Source organism: Physella acuta, unplaced genomic scaffold, assembly GCF_028476545.2.
Source record: "Physella acuta isolate Inbredline_101_S28 unplaced genomic scaffold, ASM2847654v3 ptg000218l, whole genome shotgun sequence".
NCBI lineage: Eukaryota > Metazoa > Mollusca > Gastropoda > Physidae > Physella > Physella acuta.
In genome coordinates this window covers 847,966-867,177 of record NW_026731737.1, presented here as the reverse complement: position 1 = coordinate 867,177, position 19,212 = coordinate 847,966, and the positions used below count along the sequence as shown (strand labels likewise).

The 19,212-nt window shown below is 33.1% G+C and overlaps 1 protein-coding gene across 1 annotated transcript; it reads right to left on the bottom strand.

The window, feature by feature from the left end:
- Positions 1-1,334: 1,334 nt before the first annotated feature.
- LOC131937697 (uncharacterized) lies at positions 1,335-11,651 on the bottom strand. The gene is made up of 4 exons (XM_059295301.1): positions 11,555-11,651; positions 6,828-6,919; positions 5,421-5,510; positions 1,335-1,939 (listed from the first exon to the last, which is right to left on the bottom strand). The coding sequence occupies exons 2-4, from the start codon at positions 6,889-6,891 to the stop codon at positions 1,491-1,493; spliced, it is 603 nt and encodes a 200-aa protein (XP_059151284.1). The 5' UTR covers positions 6,892-6,919; positions 11,555-11,651; the 3' UTR covers positions 1,335-1,490.
- Positions 11,652-19,212: the final 7,561 nt, after the last annotated feature.

Here is a 19,212-nt window from a genome sequence, read left to right as displayed (position 1 = left end):
GGATGTAAAATTGACACACTGTGATTTTAACTCTGTTAATGTTTGTTTGCCATCGTCTAATGGTCGGGATTTGACACGAACGTCCTTAATAGGAAAGGGAGCTAACAGCAGAAGAGGGTGGAAGAATAGGGCTGGTAAGTAGGGTACCATGCAGGTTTTATTGAGCCGTAGAGCTGGTTGGTGACCTACTTACCAGCCCTATGATAGAAGAAGAGGCAAAGGCCGCAATACTCACTTGAGCAAAGATAAAGGGGGAGCAGCCCGAAACCGAGTCCGATAGAGAGGTGTAATTGTTATACATGTTACACTCGTGTACATCGATATATTTTGGAATGGACCTCGTTTACCTACAGAGCGGTGTAACTGTATTTTTTGAAGATAATTATATGCTTTAAATGCTTACGACATATACTTAAAATAAGATGGCCAGACAAAATATCAAACAAAGACCTGTGGCAAATTTTAAAGCAACAGCCAATAGAGAAAGATATCAAGACCCGTAAATTGAGATGGATCGGACACACGTTAAGAAGAGAAAAATAAAATATTGCAAAACATGCTATGGACCGGAATCCCCAGGGAAAAAGGAAAGTGGGCCGGCCAAAGAAAACATGGAAAATAACGTTCGAGGAAGAGGCAAATATATCTGGGCTCACATCGGCACAGATTAAAGGAGCAGCCCAAAACCGAATCCGCTGGAAATGTGTAGTTGCAGCCCTTTGCTCCCCAGGGGCCACAAAGGAATGATGATGATGATGATGATAGCTTTAAAAGTAGACATGTATTCATTCAGGAATATCTCCACCTACTAACAATTAGAAATGTGGCAGCTTTACATTAAAATGATTGTTTTCGTACTACATGAGAATAGATTGGTGGATTGTTTTTTTAGATATGAACTGTGTGTCTGTTTGAGAGACATTTAGTGGTTTAACGATTAAGTACTGTTAAAAGCCATTCATGTCGGTTGAGTTGTTGGGAATTTGTTCTATTTAAAGGTCATTCGGTTTGATAGTGGACACTGTCTAAAAATTTAAAAATACACGTAGCTCTATACAATTATTTTAAATTAAGTATGTGTTAAATTGTGCCTGGTAACTGCATTCGTCTCATCCATTATCCAATCTGTCGCTTAGAGCTCAATTAACATTTAAGTTTTATTGAGCACGAATAATAATTATAATTTAGTGAAATAAAATAAAATGAAAACATGTGCAAGTTATACTACACTTAATTGGTATCTCTAATGTAAATACTATAAACATATGATTGCAAATTGATCTGCATATGCTTTTATATTATAAAAATTGTAACTGTCTTTCAATAATTTTTTAAAAATTTGAGATAGCTTAATTTAGGTTAATGTATTTTTTGTATCTTTTTAATTATGTTACTAAAATTCAAAATTAAATATTTCAATTGTTTTTTAAACAAACGTACAATTTTAAAAAGTGTAGTTTTATTTTTAGCAACAATGCAATTGCTGCTTGTTACACGGGTCTGTCAGGGACTTCACAGATGAACCTGGTATTCCCGCTGTTGTCATTGCAGTTGTAGTCGTCCATCTTCCAAGCACCAAATCGGAACAGGAGGGTCATACAGACGGCGTCATTTGTAGGCTGACCTGTTTGCCAGTCGATAAAGGTGACCTTTTTTCCACTGTATTTGAACACCCAGACACGGTCCTGATCCTCGTCCTTAGCCCCGGTGTAAACAATCTCGAACCCACTAAACCCTTGGATGAAATTCTTGACAAAATTATATTCAGCCTGGTCGTCGATCTCGAGCAGGTAGCCACCCATCAGCTCACACACGGCCTGAGATTTTACGATGTCGACGTTAACTAAAGGTTTAGACAGGTAGTACCGCCGGCCGTTGGAAGGACCGGATGCCTCGAACAAGACAGACGAGGCGTTGGCGGTTCTGGAACAACAGTCGGCTAAAAATAAATTAATTTTTTATAAAATTCAAAAAATAGCCTACATAAAGTCTCAACAGGGTTAGTCAAATGTTTTTAATGTAAACAGAGTGTAATGATTTTGAATAATTTCATTTTACTTTATAATTATTGTTTAAAACTTACAGCAGGGGCGTAGTGAAGGGGGGGTGTGGACCGCACCGGGTGACACCATTTAGGGGGGTGACACCAAGGCAAAAAATAAATAGCAAAATATATAGAGAAAAATGATAATTTCACTTAATTAAGTGATTAATTCGAGTGTTAAATAGTCTTTTAAGAGGTGCAAATCGAAAGTTTAAGAGGGGGTGCAAATCGAAAGTTTGAGGGGGGGGGGGTACAAATCGAAAATTGAAAGTTTGTCCCCGTGAAGGGTCGCTACGCCTCTCGGAGTGACATCATTAAGTGCCGCACCGGGTGACGCTCGACCTCGCTACGCCACTGACATACAGTACTGATGTTTGTTTTTGTTCTCTTTTTTTTTCTTTCACATATTCTAGTAAGTTCAAACTAGAACATTTTAAAATATGACACATTTGAGAAAAGAAAGATACTTCGAATAAATGTCAAACATTTGGGGACTAGCTCTCCAACAGTATTCAGACACTCTGTTCACTGTGTTGTAAGCAGTATAGACCTATGTTTCTCTATGACAGATCTATATCATTTTTTGTGGAACCCGAATTAGGTTAGATTTTAATCAACGTCATCAATGAACCCAACGGAGAACAGCCTCGAAATTATTTCGGATGCTCATTTAATATTTTATAAATCATGAACGGTGTCATGAAAAATCAATAAAAAATCAATATAGTTATAAAATTCAAACTGTTCGTTTTTTTTCGGATTTTATAAAGAGTGGAAGTATTTGAGTTTTTAGTATTTTTGGTAATTAAACACATTTTTAAAAAAGGCAAAAGCACATTGATTTTCACGTGGTAATGGCGACATAACCGATGACATCTTGCTATTCGACAGGCTAAAATACATTTCATTATACAAAATGTAAACAAAAATGGAAGAACTAGGTCATGTGTTTAAAATAGCATTATGTAATTTAATGCCTATTTAAATGCAATTTATTTCGAAATTATTATTTTTATTATATGTATACATTCTACACATATATTTCAGGTTTATTTAATAGCCACGCAAGTACATATTCAATACTGTTTGTTGAAACAAATTGTAAACATTTTATAACGAACCTTAATTTTTTTTTAAAATGCCACTTTAGAATCATTTGATACTATTAGATTGATGTTCTTTGGGTATTTTTTTAACATACAAATGGTAATACTTAATTGAACACTCGTATACATTAAATTGTTATAAATCGAACATAGTTTTTAGCATATTTTTATGTAAATCTTGTTAGTTTATAATGCATATGACATACCGACACACTTGTTTGGGTTGGAAAAAGGTTTAGTGTAGCCAGGGAGACATGAGCAAGCGTAACTTCCCTGTGTGTTGATGCAGGTCTGTTGGGTATTACGTTGACCACAATATCCCTTTGTATTCCGATGTTTAAAACATACTAAAATAGCATATGCATACAAAACTAAGAATTGGGTCTAGCGAAATATGCCTTTGTGGCAAGGCCCCGAAGAATACAGAGCACGTCCTTCTAGAATGTTCATTATATAGCCATGCGCGATCCAAACACTGACCCCTACACACCCCACTCAAGGAAAAACTATAAAGGGACACCACTGTTCTCGGGACCACAGTCCACTTCATACACGAAGTTGGGCTTGTTGTTTAAATCATCTATAAAAAAAACTTAATTAAGAACGAAGAAGAAGAAGAACTCTATTTCATCTGCACTATGGTAAGTTATTCAACGAGAACTTTACTTTTTATTGTGCTAAAGCACAAACCACCTGACAGCTGCTACATAATCTACTTAGCTAAAGTACGTGTCTAGGTATTTTGCTATAAATATAAAAAAATGCATGGCAGATCAAGCAATTAGACACATGCATGTACATTGCAAATTCAGCGTTCAATTTTCTATAGGTACAATATATTGCCTCCTGCCATCAATAGAGCATTAGTTTCAATTTTCGTAAAAATAAAATTGTTTACGGATACCATTTATTAGATCAAGGCATAGCCATACATCAGTGTCTGGCTGTCATAAAGAGGCCTACAATTATTTAATTTTAAATAGGCCTATACAGAAATAAAAAAAAAACTAAGCCTTGCGATTTAATCATAAAAAAACAACAGGCTACGATAGCCGAATTCCTACTTATAAATACCGAAACATTTTAAATATGTCGATTTTAATTAAATTATCTACAGGGAAAGATTTATTGAAAAAAGAAAATAGAGAAAAAAATACTTTTTCAACTGCCTAAGATTAAGTTTTGTTGGCGCAAAAGTATGTTTGAGAAATTTTTTTTTCTATGTAGTACTTTATGATGTTAATGTTGCTACAAATGTAACTGGTTCTTTAAAATTTAAATATATTGTAATACCACATGTGTGGAATAGTGTTTCAGAAAATGTCAAATTAATTGTTTACTCTTAATTGATTGGCTGAGATGTAGGCCTACGGAAACAATAATTAACTGTATCACAACATCTGCAACGATATATATGAGCATAAGAAAAGAAAAACAGGTTTAGTCTCACAAACAATGCAAAAAGTGCGAAAAGTTAAGCCACGCCACTTGTGGCATATTTCTGTTTTCTAGACATTTAAATATTTAAACGCACGCCACAAACAGGTTTGTATTAGTGATAGGGTTATGGTTAGTGTTTGCGTTTGTGTTTGTGTTAGGGTTAAAGGTACCAAAATATAGACCTTTATTTTGCAAATTATTAATATGTCCCAATTTTATTATGAACTATATAAACATAAATAAATAAATCTAAGTGTCTTTTATGAATTACTACATCTTTCACATGATCGGCATGAAACGGGGAAATTGTTGAAAACACTCTTGAAAATACTCGTGGCAAAATATTTCGATTTCGCAAAGGTGGCGCCCGTCAAGATGCGATGCGATTTTTCTCAGTATACGGTATATAAAAATAAAAGTTGGATGCCGTATGATACCGTTCATTAAAATCGCCATGAAACTTTGGGGAGTTGATAAGAATACTGCTGGGGCAGCCTAGTCTTCAATAAAATCTTAAATTACAAGTTTCAAACCAACTTATTCTGATGGCCAGGGTTATCTTTTTGGTGGCGCTTATCAAAATCCATATATATATATATATATATATATATATATATATATATATATATATATATGTGTGTGTGTGTTTGTGTGTGTGTGTGTGTGTGTGTTTATGTATGAGTTTGTGTACCTGACTAGACCTAGACAAATTCAGACATCAAACTTACCTACACGTAGGTCAAACTTACCTATACATTTCCAGACTTACCTAGAGGTATATGTATTTAAACCAGACTTACCCTTAACATTTATACATACAACATACTAACCTACACACGTGAATGGAGCACGTCTGCTGAATGCGAAGCCGGGACTACAAGTACGTACGCGTTCAGGACGTGATGACCATGAACGGGAATCTGTAAACATGTTTTTTTTTAAAGAAATCTCTCAACAATTGGGTTTATTCGTATGCAAGTTTTTTTATCTGAAGTAGGAATTTTTTAACTAATTCAGATTTCAGTAAAAAGAGATGTGATTGAAATACATACATACATACAATTATATATATATATATATATATATATATATATATATATATATATATATATATATATATACTTATATATATGTATAAGACTGTTGTAAAGTTAAGTTGATAGCTATTTCTTTCGCTCTCGAAATATGTACCAATAATACCCGATTTTTACAAAGAAGAAGCTCCATTTCTGAAAATATAAGTCGGGAGATGAGAGAGTTTGGTTATGAATACCTGGAAGGGGGATGGCGGAGGCATCAGTGGACCATCTAAGTTTTCAAAAAGATGTTAGTTTGATCATAGAGGTGGGGATACAATTTTACCTATTGTCGGAACATGTAGGTAATTTAAAGCGTGACTATTTTAACTTATACTGTTTTTATTCTGTTCCTTTTTTCGCGTCAGTTTGCCTTGCATGTTCGCTTTAGTACAACAGTTTTCATCATCGGCTTTTGAGGACTGATACAGATTTACAATAGTAATACTTCTTTCTTGGTTGGTTGTAGCCTAGTTTCATTCATTTAAGATGCTTTGCTTACACATATTTTTTTTTTCAAGACAATAAAGACACACCTTCGTATCAAGGCGGCCTCCCTCTTTGATGGCAGAGACATGCCTAAAGGGAAAGACGCCCGCCCTCTATGAACAATACAACTAGACAATAGTTAAGCGTCGGTCACACCTCGGTGATCATGTGACAAATGCTTAAATAAACGGAAACGATCATCGCGGAGCCAAGTTTGTCTTAGTGTGCATGCCAGCAAAGCAGTATTAGTGGTGATTAACAAGTTATTGCCACTTTAAAAAAAATGTTCAAATCAACTAAAATCCTCGAATAATTATTAAAATTTAGCTGTGAGATATTTTGTCTGAGATAATTTGTCTGAGATAATTTGTCTGAGATCATTTGTCCTGAGATCATTTGTAATGGAACCATACTAGCATACCCGGGTGACACCCGATCTCGGTTTATAACACCCATATTTCGCTATTATAGTATATGTATATATTCTATGTAAATATATGTATATATATATATATATATATATATATATATATATATATATATATATATATATATATATATATATATATATATATATATATACATGTTGCTATTACTTTATGTCGATAATACCCAATCATCTATACAATTTAAGATTTTAGACAGTGTTATTATTTGATGAATTTGACTCACCATTAGCATAAGTTAAGCTTGCGAGCAACAGGGCTGCAAGTATTATTTCTGTGCATGCAGACATTATTGTAGAAATATGCCTCACGAGTTTTCTAAAACCAAAATAAACAAAAATATTAAGAACGAGAAAAATGGCCCGTTGAGGAAGGATACAACGGGCGCTAGGTTGATAGTGCTGTCTCTTATCTCTAAACTAAAACCAAAACCAAAATCACCACCTTCATTCAATTTAACCGGAAACGAAAGATGACATTGAAAACGGATTTTTATCCAGAATCGGTACTTTAATTTATACAAAATATAGTCATAGGCATATCCCTAAACCATGCACCTAATCTCATTCATGACAACAGTCGCATTTAGAGATTCTTTCAGGCAACTCTACTTGGGCGGAGGGGGCTACCCCCCCCCCCCCCCACACACACCCCAAAACATGTCTACCGTCCCATTCAACGAAATATAATTATATATTTTTTCCAGTGTCCGTCCCCTCCCAGAAAATTCTACCCCCGCTCCCGAAAATTTCAAGTACCCCCACCACTCTCCGGGGAGGAAAAAGTCTGAAAGAAACACTGGTCGCATTTGTAGATCATACAAACTAAAGGAAGAATCTGGGCGGGGCTTCGCCCCTACCGGAAGAGAGGAAAAAGTCTGAGAGAAACACTGGTGTCGCGCTTAGCCACTACCCGAAGAATTATATTAAAGAAATTGCAAGAAAACAACTTTTTAGATTAGACACATTAATTAGGCGGTAATTTTATTATAGAGTATCGATGAAGAAATTTTTTTTGAGTTGGGGAGGGGGGGGGGCTCAGACGTTCTTACGTGGGGGTGGGGCTTCGCCCCTACACGAAGAATTGTATGAAAGAAACTCTTCACGCAAACCATTTAGATTAGACAAAATTGCCTTTTTATTCAATGTTTACTCGAGAATCAATGACGTAATAATAATGTGTGCACTCTCCGGCTTGAGATTATTTTTTACTGTATGACGTCATACTTCGTTTTCGTCTGACTGTGCATGTTTTTAATTTGCTTGTGTTTTCTCTAGAGCGTTCTTGTCAGATACATAGATAGGTACACAGATAGATAGATACACAGACAGCAAAACTATTATTATAGACGAGAAAAATGGCCCGTTGAGGAAGGGTACAACGGGCGCTAGGCTGATAGTGCTGTCTATTTTCTCTAAACTAAAACCACCCCACCCCCCACCACCCCCCACCCCCCCCCCCCCCCACCCCCCACAACTGTACAGTTACAAATAAGTTGATGAAATTTCATATATAAGTATTTTATCAAAATCGTAGATCCGTTTCAACTTTTGAGCGATTTCCGATAACCGGAAATGGTACTTTTCCTACTTTGAATTTTTCAAAAGCCTATAACTTGAGTACTATTTCAGATAGATAAATGAAATTTCACATGTAAGTAAAAGATCTACATTTCTACCTTCTGTTAAATTTTGAGTAATTTCTGTTGACCGGAAGTAGTAATTTACGCTACTTCCGATTTCTCAAAAAAACAAATGTAAATTTTAAAAGTACTAATAATATTGCGCACTATTATGCAATTTTTTATATGGCGTTCACTTGGTGTGCAAGAAGTTTGTCTACGAGATTTTACTCTTTTTTTTAAAACTTTAAGTATTTAAAATGGATTAAAAATCATGTCTATAGCCCGAGTTCCCATCCCCTGTTATTTTATATAAGAATATTCGAGAAAGTTTAGGATAGATCACTCCCGGTTAATTTAAGGAGTTTTTTGTGACCTGCTGAATGTATTTAATTTTTTTTTACGCACTTCAATATTGTTTATGATGACTTTAAAAATTGAAAATTACATTTAAAAACTACATAATAAACCTTTAACTAGATACCATTTCATTTATCAAATTTAATTGTTATTCTAGAAAATGATTTGTAAAAAAAAACGCTTTTGTTTTTAAATGGCTACGATAAGATCGATTTTCAGTGATACGGTGGGTAAGTTTTTTAATGAGTGTTTTTGTGTCCAGATCGATCGTTCACTGCAGTTCAGCAGAAATGAATAGTCTGCTAGATTTCTCCCCATTCAAATACACGACGTGTATAATGGGCGGGCTTAGTTAGCTGTTGTGTCTAACAAGTTATTTTTTAAGGTTTTATTTTATCATTCATGATTTTTAAAACATTAATGACATTAGTTTAATAGAAAAAGTTGTATTTTTTTTATTAGTTTAGAGTATATTTCAATATGGTTAGAACAATATTAAATAAAGCGATTCGCGTTTTGCTTACTTTTTATGTTCTGCTCAATATTCCAAAAAAAATGTACAAATGGCAAGTTAGTACCAAGCACTAATCGTGTTAATCTATCTATATATATAATTCTCTTCTGGGAGACGCTAGAAATCAAGCTGTAAGCGCCCCTTGCAGTCCCCTCTCTCCTTCACTAGGCATAAATCAACCACCACCACCCCCACATGGTCTGGTGAGCTGTGGTTCACGCTAAATGTTTACAATCATACAGCCGGGTTAGTGACGTCTATTCGGGGCAGACAATTAAATTTTAAACTATTTTAAACTTAGGTGAGGTAATTTAAGGCAGGCTGCTTTCAGGGGGGGGGGGGGGGGTAGGGTAGTGGTTGGGGGAAAGGAGGGTAGGGGGTTATCGTCCTTAACAGCCTACTGATAGTGTTTTAAAGCAAATGTTTACAGTGGCAGCATTGATACTGTCGAAGTCACAAATTATGAATTACTAAAAAGTAAAAAATAAAACAACTAAGTAGCGGCGTATGATACGCCGCGGGTCGGCTAGTACTATAAATTCTATCTACAAAAACAGTATATTATACTGATACAGACAGAAATATCACCATACACCAATACAGATACTTAATACTATAAACACTATCTACACAACACATTCTATTCTAAACAGTAAATACATACGCTGTTACAAAATCTAATACACTGGGGCTAAATACTTGTAAAGAACTAACGTACACTAAACATGTTTGAGATCTGGACGAAAAAACTCAGGCCATTACACACTTTTGTTTTACACGCATATACTCGTACAGAAAACAGGTACAAAAAGGTTGTCACAACTCACAACACGAGGGTTGTACAAGGACGAACGGGACATTATAAACAAAATTCACCTCCATTCACACCCCCCTTAACTCATTCACTACGTGTATAGGCGCAGTCTTTTTTAAATTACTTCTGTAACTGCTTTCAATCACATTACACTAAATATCTTTTGTTTTTGAAAGCACTTAGTTTTTAAACTATAAATAGTCCAATTATCTGTTAGAATTGTTTGCGCCATTTTTTTCTTTTAACTGCTTATACTGGGTAGGGATACTAACATTACATGTTAAAATACTTGCTGAAATTACTTCAGTGGAGCTACAGTTTATTTCGAATTGTAAATTTAAATTAGGAATAATTATTCCTAGAACATCCGATGCGTAAAAAAAAGATGAACAACTAATTGCAGCTGGCTGTAATGAGTGGTACATTATTTGTCTCAAATACTTATGTAAATTATACAGCTTTTGCAGTCAGGCTGAAAATGTATGCAATGCGAAAATTCGAAAGATGTCAATAGTTCTGTGAACATCATTACATACATACATTCTGTCCGTGTGTCAGTGTGTCTAAATGTCCGTTTTTCCGTTTGTCCGTGTGTCCGTGTGTCCGTGTGTCAGTGTGTCCTTCTACCCATGTGTCCGTCTGTCCGTGTGACCGTGTGACCATGTGTCCGTGTGTCCGTCCGTCTGTCTGTCCGTCTGTCCGTCTGTCTGCATGTCTGGATGTCTGTCTGTCTACCCCCGAATAGAATTTAATTTATATACAAAACATACTTTTACTATTATCCGTCCTCCACCACCCCAAAATATTTAGTGCTCCCCGTCGGAGAAACAAGTTTGGAAAAACAACTGATGATAACGAAATACACATGTGTTTGTTTTTTCGGGAATTCCTAGTAAGCTTTTAAAACTGAACAAAGTTTATATATTTTTAAAATGTAATTTAAATGAATTTTCGAAAAGTAGCAGCGGCGAATTTTCTAATACAATAGTTGATGCTAGCAGAAATGTACTTTTATTTTATTGGAAATATGAATCGCTCAAAAGTTATACTGAAATAGAAAAAAGATTGACTATAGCTTGCAAACTAAATAAAATATATTTGATCGAAAAATATGAGTTGTCGGTAAAGCTCATGGTTGCTAAACCGAAAATTCTCGAGTTCGAACCCTCGGGTAGATGAGGCTCGATAACTGGGGACAGCAACTCATCTAAGTGAGACAACTCCAAAATCAAACAACTGCTGCCTTGTAACAGGCTATGGAAGCAAATGCAAAAAGAAAAGCAAGCTGAAATCGGAGTCCACGGCCTCAATGGCGCATAACCAGTTGACGCGTGTACGTAATTGTATTTCAGGGAATACCTGCCAACAACCGGAGTGGTCTAGCGGTAGAGAGCTGGACTGCTAACCCGTAAGCCTCGAGTTCGAATCCGGGTTCAAGTCAGTAGACCGTCACTTAGTCAACCTAACTCTGCTGAGTATCTAACTCACGTTATACATTCATATGCATTATACATTATACATTCATATACCGAGATCACAGAAACAAGTGAACTCTACTGCACCTGCCCTATAAACCTAGGGGTTTGGAAGAGAACTTAACTCCCAGCAATAAAACTAAGAATGAAATTCAATATAAAATCATACTTGGTGAGTAATTGAGCTTCAAAGAGCTGCAACCATAAGCTTGTATTGTGATTCAAAAAACAAACTTCTGCCAAGGCACTTTGGTGATGCTGGAACGATGGAGCATTCTCAAAAATCGAGGCTTTTATTTTAGCTGATCGCCCCGAATTGTAAAATAAGTCACATGGCAGGAGACTAATGAACGAAACAGCTTTTCTCCTGGGGTAATTATGTAAAGTAAACTTAGTCATCTCCAGGGAAAACAGGAATGTAAATTAAGTCTTTGTTTAGTCCTTAATCAAACAAAATTGTATTCAAGTCGATAGTATTAACATACGTGGGCGTCAAACACAAAATTACATCTGGGGCCATTGAAAGACATTTACATAAAACAGTTACTTGTTTCTCTACATAACAGAAGCCTTATATATTTTTTAAATGTATGACATTTGTTTTATCTTAGGTTTGTTGCAATCGCTAAAATTTATCCAATCCTCTTCCATCAATCTGTTTTTTTTCTTTTACGTTAATTCAAACTTTATTTCATCTATTTACTTGCTCGTATACAGCCCTGCACTGGCCTCTGTGAAAAACCTGTCTGTAAAGGACCATGCCATGTGTGTTATGTAATCAGCATACCCCGGCATTGCCCACCCTAACCACAACCAATCAAAACCAAAACACAAAAAACCCAAACATAACACAAACACAAAGACAAACCCAACCACAAACGTAAACACACACACAAAGAAAACACAAACACAAACGCAAACAAAAACAAGGTAATTAAAAAGTCTAGTGACAATTTTAGCGCAATTTCCTTATGTTATCTAAAAAATAGCTCTGTCGTAGCGTAAATCAAGAGCAGGGTTAGTAAAACCATTGGTTAGTTATTAAAAAGTTTTTTATTAATTTTTTTCAGTATTTTACATGTTTCATGTACAATAGGGTTACATGACTAAACACCATTGCGCGCCTAGCTACTGAACGTGATGGCGCAGGCATTCAACGTGATGGCGCAGCTATTGAACGTGATGACGCGTGTGGTGGGTTTGGATAAACATGCATACTAATTCGGTCAAAATTTTAATTAATTCAAAAAAAATGTGTGACCGAACGAAAGGATATTTTTGAAAACTTTCTTCGGCAATATTGTTTTAAATTATAGCAGGAATCGATAGGTAAATGTTTCAAGTCGCTAAGTGGTCTGGTTGCCGAGATATGGGCCAAAAACTGCATTTTTTCGAGTTTTTCTTGCTTTTCTGGGAAATCCATGAAAGAAACCCGGAATTTTTTTAGCCTTAACATAATTGCTTTTGGAACTAGTCCTCGATATTGCTTCGTTAAGGAGGAGATACGACTTAAAGCTGCGGACACACATCCATACATTCATTTATACATCCAGAAATGACGGGTTAATAAACGCAATTCTCCAGAATGGAAATTTCGCTAAGAATCAAACGAAAACATTCCAATCCAAAAATCGCATGAAATTTTGTGTTTTCGTCGTTATACAACTCAGTACTTCAGTATATACGAAGTATAGGGGACTTATTTTAATCGGGCAAAAAAATAATAAACGCAGACTTATTAAATTTTCAGCGTTCGTTGCGTTATCGAGTCGGAAAATCTGTGCTTTGCAATTTTATCCGTATTTCTCTGTGTGTATGTGTGTGTGTGTGTGTATGAACACGATAACTTGAGTACCGTTACAGCCAGTTATTGAAATTTCATATATGAGTATTGTTACAAATGTGTAGTTTTGTATCAGTATTTCAGCGATTTCCGCTAATCGGAAGAAGAGCCTATTCTACTTTTAATTTTTCAAAAGCCTATAACTTGAGTGCAGTTTCAGATAGATGAATGAAATTTCACAGGTAAGTAAACGATCTAATTCTCTTCCATCTGTCAAAATGGTGTAATTTACGTTAACCTGAAGAAGTAATTTAAGCTATTTCCGAATTCTCAAAACAAAAAAACGCATGCGAATTAATAAAGTACTAATAATATCCCCGTAGTATTTTACATATAATGTATCCTTTTACACTTGGTGCGCAACCCTTTTTTCTATGAGACTCTATTCTATTTTAAAAAGCTTAAGCAATTTAAAAATGAATTAAAAACATGTCTATGTCCCGAGGTTCAATCCCCCGTAGTGTTACATAAGAAAGTTTAGGCGAAATCACTCCAGGTTTAATTTTTATCTTTGTTACCAATAGGGTTTGATTTCCTTGTTTTGAAGAGTTACCCTTACACCATTTTTGAAAAAAAAAATGTCAAAAAATGTGCCATGCTTTTACAACAAAATACGGACTTTGCTTAGATGTAATAGTTTTTCGAGGTTTGCTTTCAAAGAAAAGGGAATGCCGCTTCTTTTATTACCCGCGGGGGGGGGGGGGTCGTTCTACAACCTCACTGGGCGGTATATAGCGGGTGGTCAGAGAATAATTTCACTCGCTGTAGGTTATGGAATTAAGCGTGGTTGTTGAGACACAATGACAAATTTCATTTTCAGATGTGGTCTATTCAACTGATGCGAGAGCCTTACAAATATGCAGCGTTCGTGACACAAACAAGTGCACTTACTGGCCGTTAAACACTTTACTTTACATAATAATATACATTATATATATATATATATATGTATATATATATATATATGTATACATATATATATATATATATATATATATATATATATATATATATATATGTATACATAATAATATACATTATATATATATATATATATATATATATATTCTTGCATTATGTCATTCATTAAATGCAAAATACGTGGGTTTTTTCAATGTAACACTGGCACCCGGTGACTTTTTATAGAAAAAAGCTATCAATGAAATGTTTAAGCAAAAATATTTAAATAGCATAAGGATAAATTAATCCAAGTTCAGAACGAAGTTATGTGATTTCCTTTATATATATATATATATATATATATATATATATATATATATATATATATATATATATATATATATATATATATATATATAATATAAATATATAAATATATAAATTATATATATATATATATATATATATATATATATATATATATATTTATTTATTTATTTATTTATTTATTTATTTATATATATATATATATATATATATATATATATATATATATATATATATATATATATATATATATATATATATATATATATATGTATATATATATATATCGATATCATATATTCAAGTATTATAATAGGCTAAATTTAAACAAAGTGTAATATCAAATGTATAACATGATATTCTTATAAAAAACTGACGGTGATACAGAACAAAGGAGACATGTTGTTAGTCTCGCTACATAAACTACTATTGATTGAATGACCTAGCTCTACTGTAATTACAAATTATGTTAAAACAAACCACGCGACAGATGGCAACTTTGTTTAACAATCAAGGTGTTGTTTGGGGTTAAGGGCGTTTTTATTTTGCTACGCCCAACGTGTGTTTTAAAATATCTCTTAATATTTACTAAATATTTTAATAACTATTTTTAATAATAATAATAATATGAATATAATAAACATAAGAATAACATTATCACGGGAATCTTTGACACATTTTTTTTTAGATTGGTCCTTGTTTAGTATGATTTTACAATATAAATATCTAAGAAGTAAATTCTTTTTAATTTGGTCAGTATAAAGCTATTTACACAACACGTGTTCCTCTAGACTATACAAAAAATGGAGAAATATGTTTTGGAAGTAGCGTGTACGTTTACCTATCTTTCACACTGCAGCACATGTAGATTTTTTTTCAACGCAACAGCGTGTGTTATTTACTGTGAAACAACCACTAACGTAGTTGATGTTTTTTTTTTTTTTTTATAAAATCTATATAAATGTGCAGAACTAGCATTTATTTTTTGCTGATTCTGAGCCGTCAAAACGGCCTACCATACTTCTCACCCTGCGCTCCATACTGTTGGTATGGTAGTTCCGCCGCTGTTTTTCATTATGGTATACCCTGCATTAAAACATAAGAAAACTCGTTTAGGTATGATCTAATGTTTTTGTAGGTCTCTTTCATGTTTTATTACAAGCTTTTATTTAACTCACTTCCTCTGTCGTCAGTCTGTCTAGATCGAAATGCCCGAGCGAAATTGCAGGCACTTCAAACTGACAGTTACGGTTCCTAGTTTCGTGGGTCAAGACATGAAAACAATACACAATGACATTAAATTTTACTTATTTTGTCGCATGATACATTTTTAATGAATTAATTAAAATGTTGACCAAATTAGTAGATAGTTCTATCCAACTACACCACACGCATCATCAAGTTCAATAGCGCGTCATAACGTTTAATAGGCGCGCAATGGTTTTTAGTAATGCAACTCTAGTGTAAATAAAACGTGTTAAGTACTTAATTTTTTTTTCATAAAAAAGCGTTTTAATATCAAGCTTTTATGTAATAACGCACTAAAAAGGAGAAAATAAATTATACACTACTATTTAAATAACTTTAAAGAAAAGCGTAAGTCACTTTAGTATCTATTGGATACCTTTACTAAAATTTATGAAGAGACCCACACTTTGTTTTATAGTTATTTAAATAGTAGTGTATAATTTATTTTCTACTTTTTAGTGCATTATTACATAAAAGCTTGTTATTAAAACGTTTTTTATGAAATTTATTTTATTTTATGCTATCTACACATTATCGTTTTAAAGTGTAGATAAATTAGGACAATATAAACAACAACTACACTATAACTTTCACTGCTAACTAAATTTTATAAAATACACCAGTACAAATTTAACTACCTTAAATGAACTACATTAACATTTACCGTAAAAATGCAACTCCCTTAAATTAATTGCATTAACATTTACAACACACATATAACTACCTTAAATAAATTTCATTAACATTTACCATACAAATGTAACTCCCTTACATGAATTACATTAAAATTTACCATACCAATGTCAATATTTTTAGACAATGAAAGTACACATTATGGGAATTTTATTCATACAAGTTTATTAATTTTGTAGTATGCTTTTAAAAATGTATTAAGATTAGGTAAAAAGTTAATATAGTTTAATCTAAAAAAAATGGCATACAATTAGCATTTCTTATACAATTTTATAACATGTTTTTATATTAAGTTTCTATTGGATTTTTTAATTAGTAAGGTAAATTGACTGGATTATTATGAATTCCAGCTTGTTGGATGATTTCACCTTGGGATGATGCAAGTGTACTTCGTACCTGTGCAAGGATCGACGTTGCACTTTTTTCGTGTTTCCAGGCACACCTGATACATAGGACACCCGCCGCATGTAGTGTTATTCTGTAAAGATAATTTCAAAATATCACAGGTTCCAATTTAAGTATTCAATTACTGGTAATTTTCAATAAGCAATTTCTTAACATCAATAAAAATCAACCGTCCGTGATCAATATTTCACGTTGGTTACAAGGCTGCTCGAGTTGTCGCTTGAGATTAATTATGCTGTTACCTCCCCTACTAATTAAGCTTCATTTGATATATTTTTCCCACGTTTTCTTTAACTTGCTTTCGCGTCTGTTTGTTTGTCTTTCCATCAAATTTTGCGATCGAAATTTCGGGAACTTCCCAGTTAGCTAGCGCTCTGAAATTTTCAGGGAAGCTTTGTTTCCGATGACAATATAATATTCAATTATTATTATTACTAAATTGATCCATGGAAAAATGTTACTGATCATTTTAGACATCTATTGATTTGTACACAAAGGGACATAACCTAGTAATTATAATTTGATAAAAACAAGGTCCGGTACTTACCCTCTTCTGGCTTACTGAAAAATAAATAGAAAAATCATGAATTTTCTTACAGTTTTTAATACTGTTGACTCTCTACAAGCTTCTTAATAAAACTCAATGGTATTATCTAATCAACAGTAATATAACTTTTACATCTTATATTAACAATGACCGATAAAAAAACTTTTACTTCGGCGCCCCACGTTTTTCATTTTTTGTCATAATGCACACGCAGTTTGCGATCGCTTGTAGTAGAATGATCGCTTGCATTATTGTGATGTATAGCATTTTTTTTCTACTTTTTAGTTCAATCAGAAAACGTGGGTTTTTAATTTTTTTTATTGATAATTATTAAAGACTAATCTAATATTACAAATACATTAAAATTGTCTTAGGAGTCGAGTGTATACGAAGCTTTTTTATTAAAAAATCGATGCATTAGAAGAAGGAATACATGTAATTTATAGACATGCCACAAACCCACAAACAAACTGACATTGTAAACTTACTAAATGCACAGACATTGAAAACTGAATTAATGCACATTGAAAGGACATACGAGGTCACGATGATTGGGCAGGTAAGTACATCTTCTGCCAGTAGCGCTATTACAAATCTAATCGTCTACACAAGGGAGGTCCTCAATGTATTCCAAAGCCATATATCTCTTTAACCTGCTAAATGTCACACAATAGGTAAGGCTATAATTATTAGCTATACTACATTTTAAAAATGTACAAAATAAAAGTACAAATAATATTTATAAAATGTATTTCATAAAAGTATGCTTCAGATATTTGTTTTGTGCAAGTAAAAATTTAAATGTATGTACATCAGTGACAAAATCATTAAGTTTTGATTAATTCCTGTTGAATAATGAGTTTATTATATTTTTATATTGGTTTATATTAAGAGCCTTGGTTATGCATTAAGTACAGTTATTCTCCATACATGTTGCTAAGACAGGTATTGAATTTTTGACCAAATGTTGATAAGTACTAGAATTTACATTTCATATATTAGATTTTTTTTTTTAAGGTGACATATATAAAAATGAGCACTGCTATTTTGTGATATTGTGGGATAAGACACTACATTTGATTGTGAACATGTTTATTCTGTAAATTATTAATTTCTCCTGTGTATACTTTGTAAACGTTGATTAACAAAAGACAGCTTGTGCTAGTTTTAAATTTTACTTGTTTATCTCTCAAAATTTAAAAGAAACTGAAATTTTGTACAGGTTTAAATATTTCAAAACCTGATTTATAACGAAAAGAAAACCTACTTGTTGTAATATTAAATGATAAAAAGTTTATTTTATAAATAACTTTGGTTACGTTAGGACCCATTTGATATTTGCTCAGAGGTTTTGTAAGGTAAGCTAAAAATATCTATATTTGTTTTCAATGCTGTTTTTTTATAGGGTTAGATTTGCTCAAAGGTATGAATGGTGATATTTGTTATTATAAATATGATTATAAAAATAATTATCTGAAAAATGTGACTAAACATTGTTTATCACTGTGTGACAGGTTGATTTCTTACTGCTAGTTGGTTTCTCCTTCTGCTTTATTTTTGAGAGAACACAAATGAGGATATAGAAGGAAAATATTTTGATTATATGATACAACAGATATTAGTGTAACTTTAATTAAGAAAAACCTCAAAGTTAAGGACATTGTTTTATAACAAACTACAAACCTTTTTTTTAAGCTATCTACTTTCGTTATTGCTTTTGTTTTCTTCAAGTAATTTGATTCCATTATGAATATTTTGTACTGCTAAATAAAAAAAAACAACTTCAAAAAAAAAAAAAAAAAAAAAAAAAATAATCTTTATTTACGGAATGAGCTTCTGAATGCTATTTTTTTTCTTAATCAAT

Coding starts and splice junctions, on each gene's coding strand:
- LOC131937697 (XM_059295301.1), bottom strand. CDS start 6,891: ATGTCTGCATGCACAGAAATAATACTTGCAGCCCTGTTGCTCGCAAGC. Junction 5,511..6,827: donor AAGCTTAACTTATGCTAATG/GTGAGTCAAATT, acceptor ACATGTTTACAG/ATTCCCGTTCATGGTCATCA. Junction 1,940..5,420: donor TGCTCCATTCACGTGTGTAG/GTTAGTATGTTG, acceptor ATTTATTTTTAG/CCGACTGTTGTTCCAGAACC.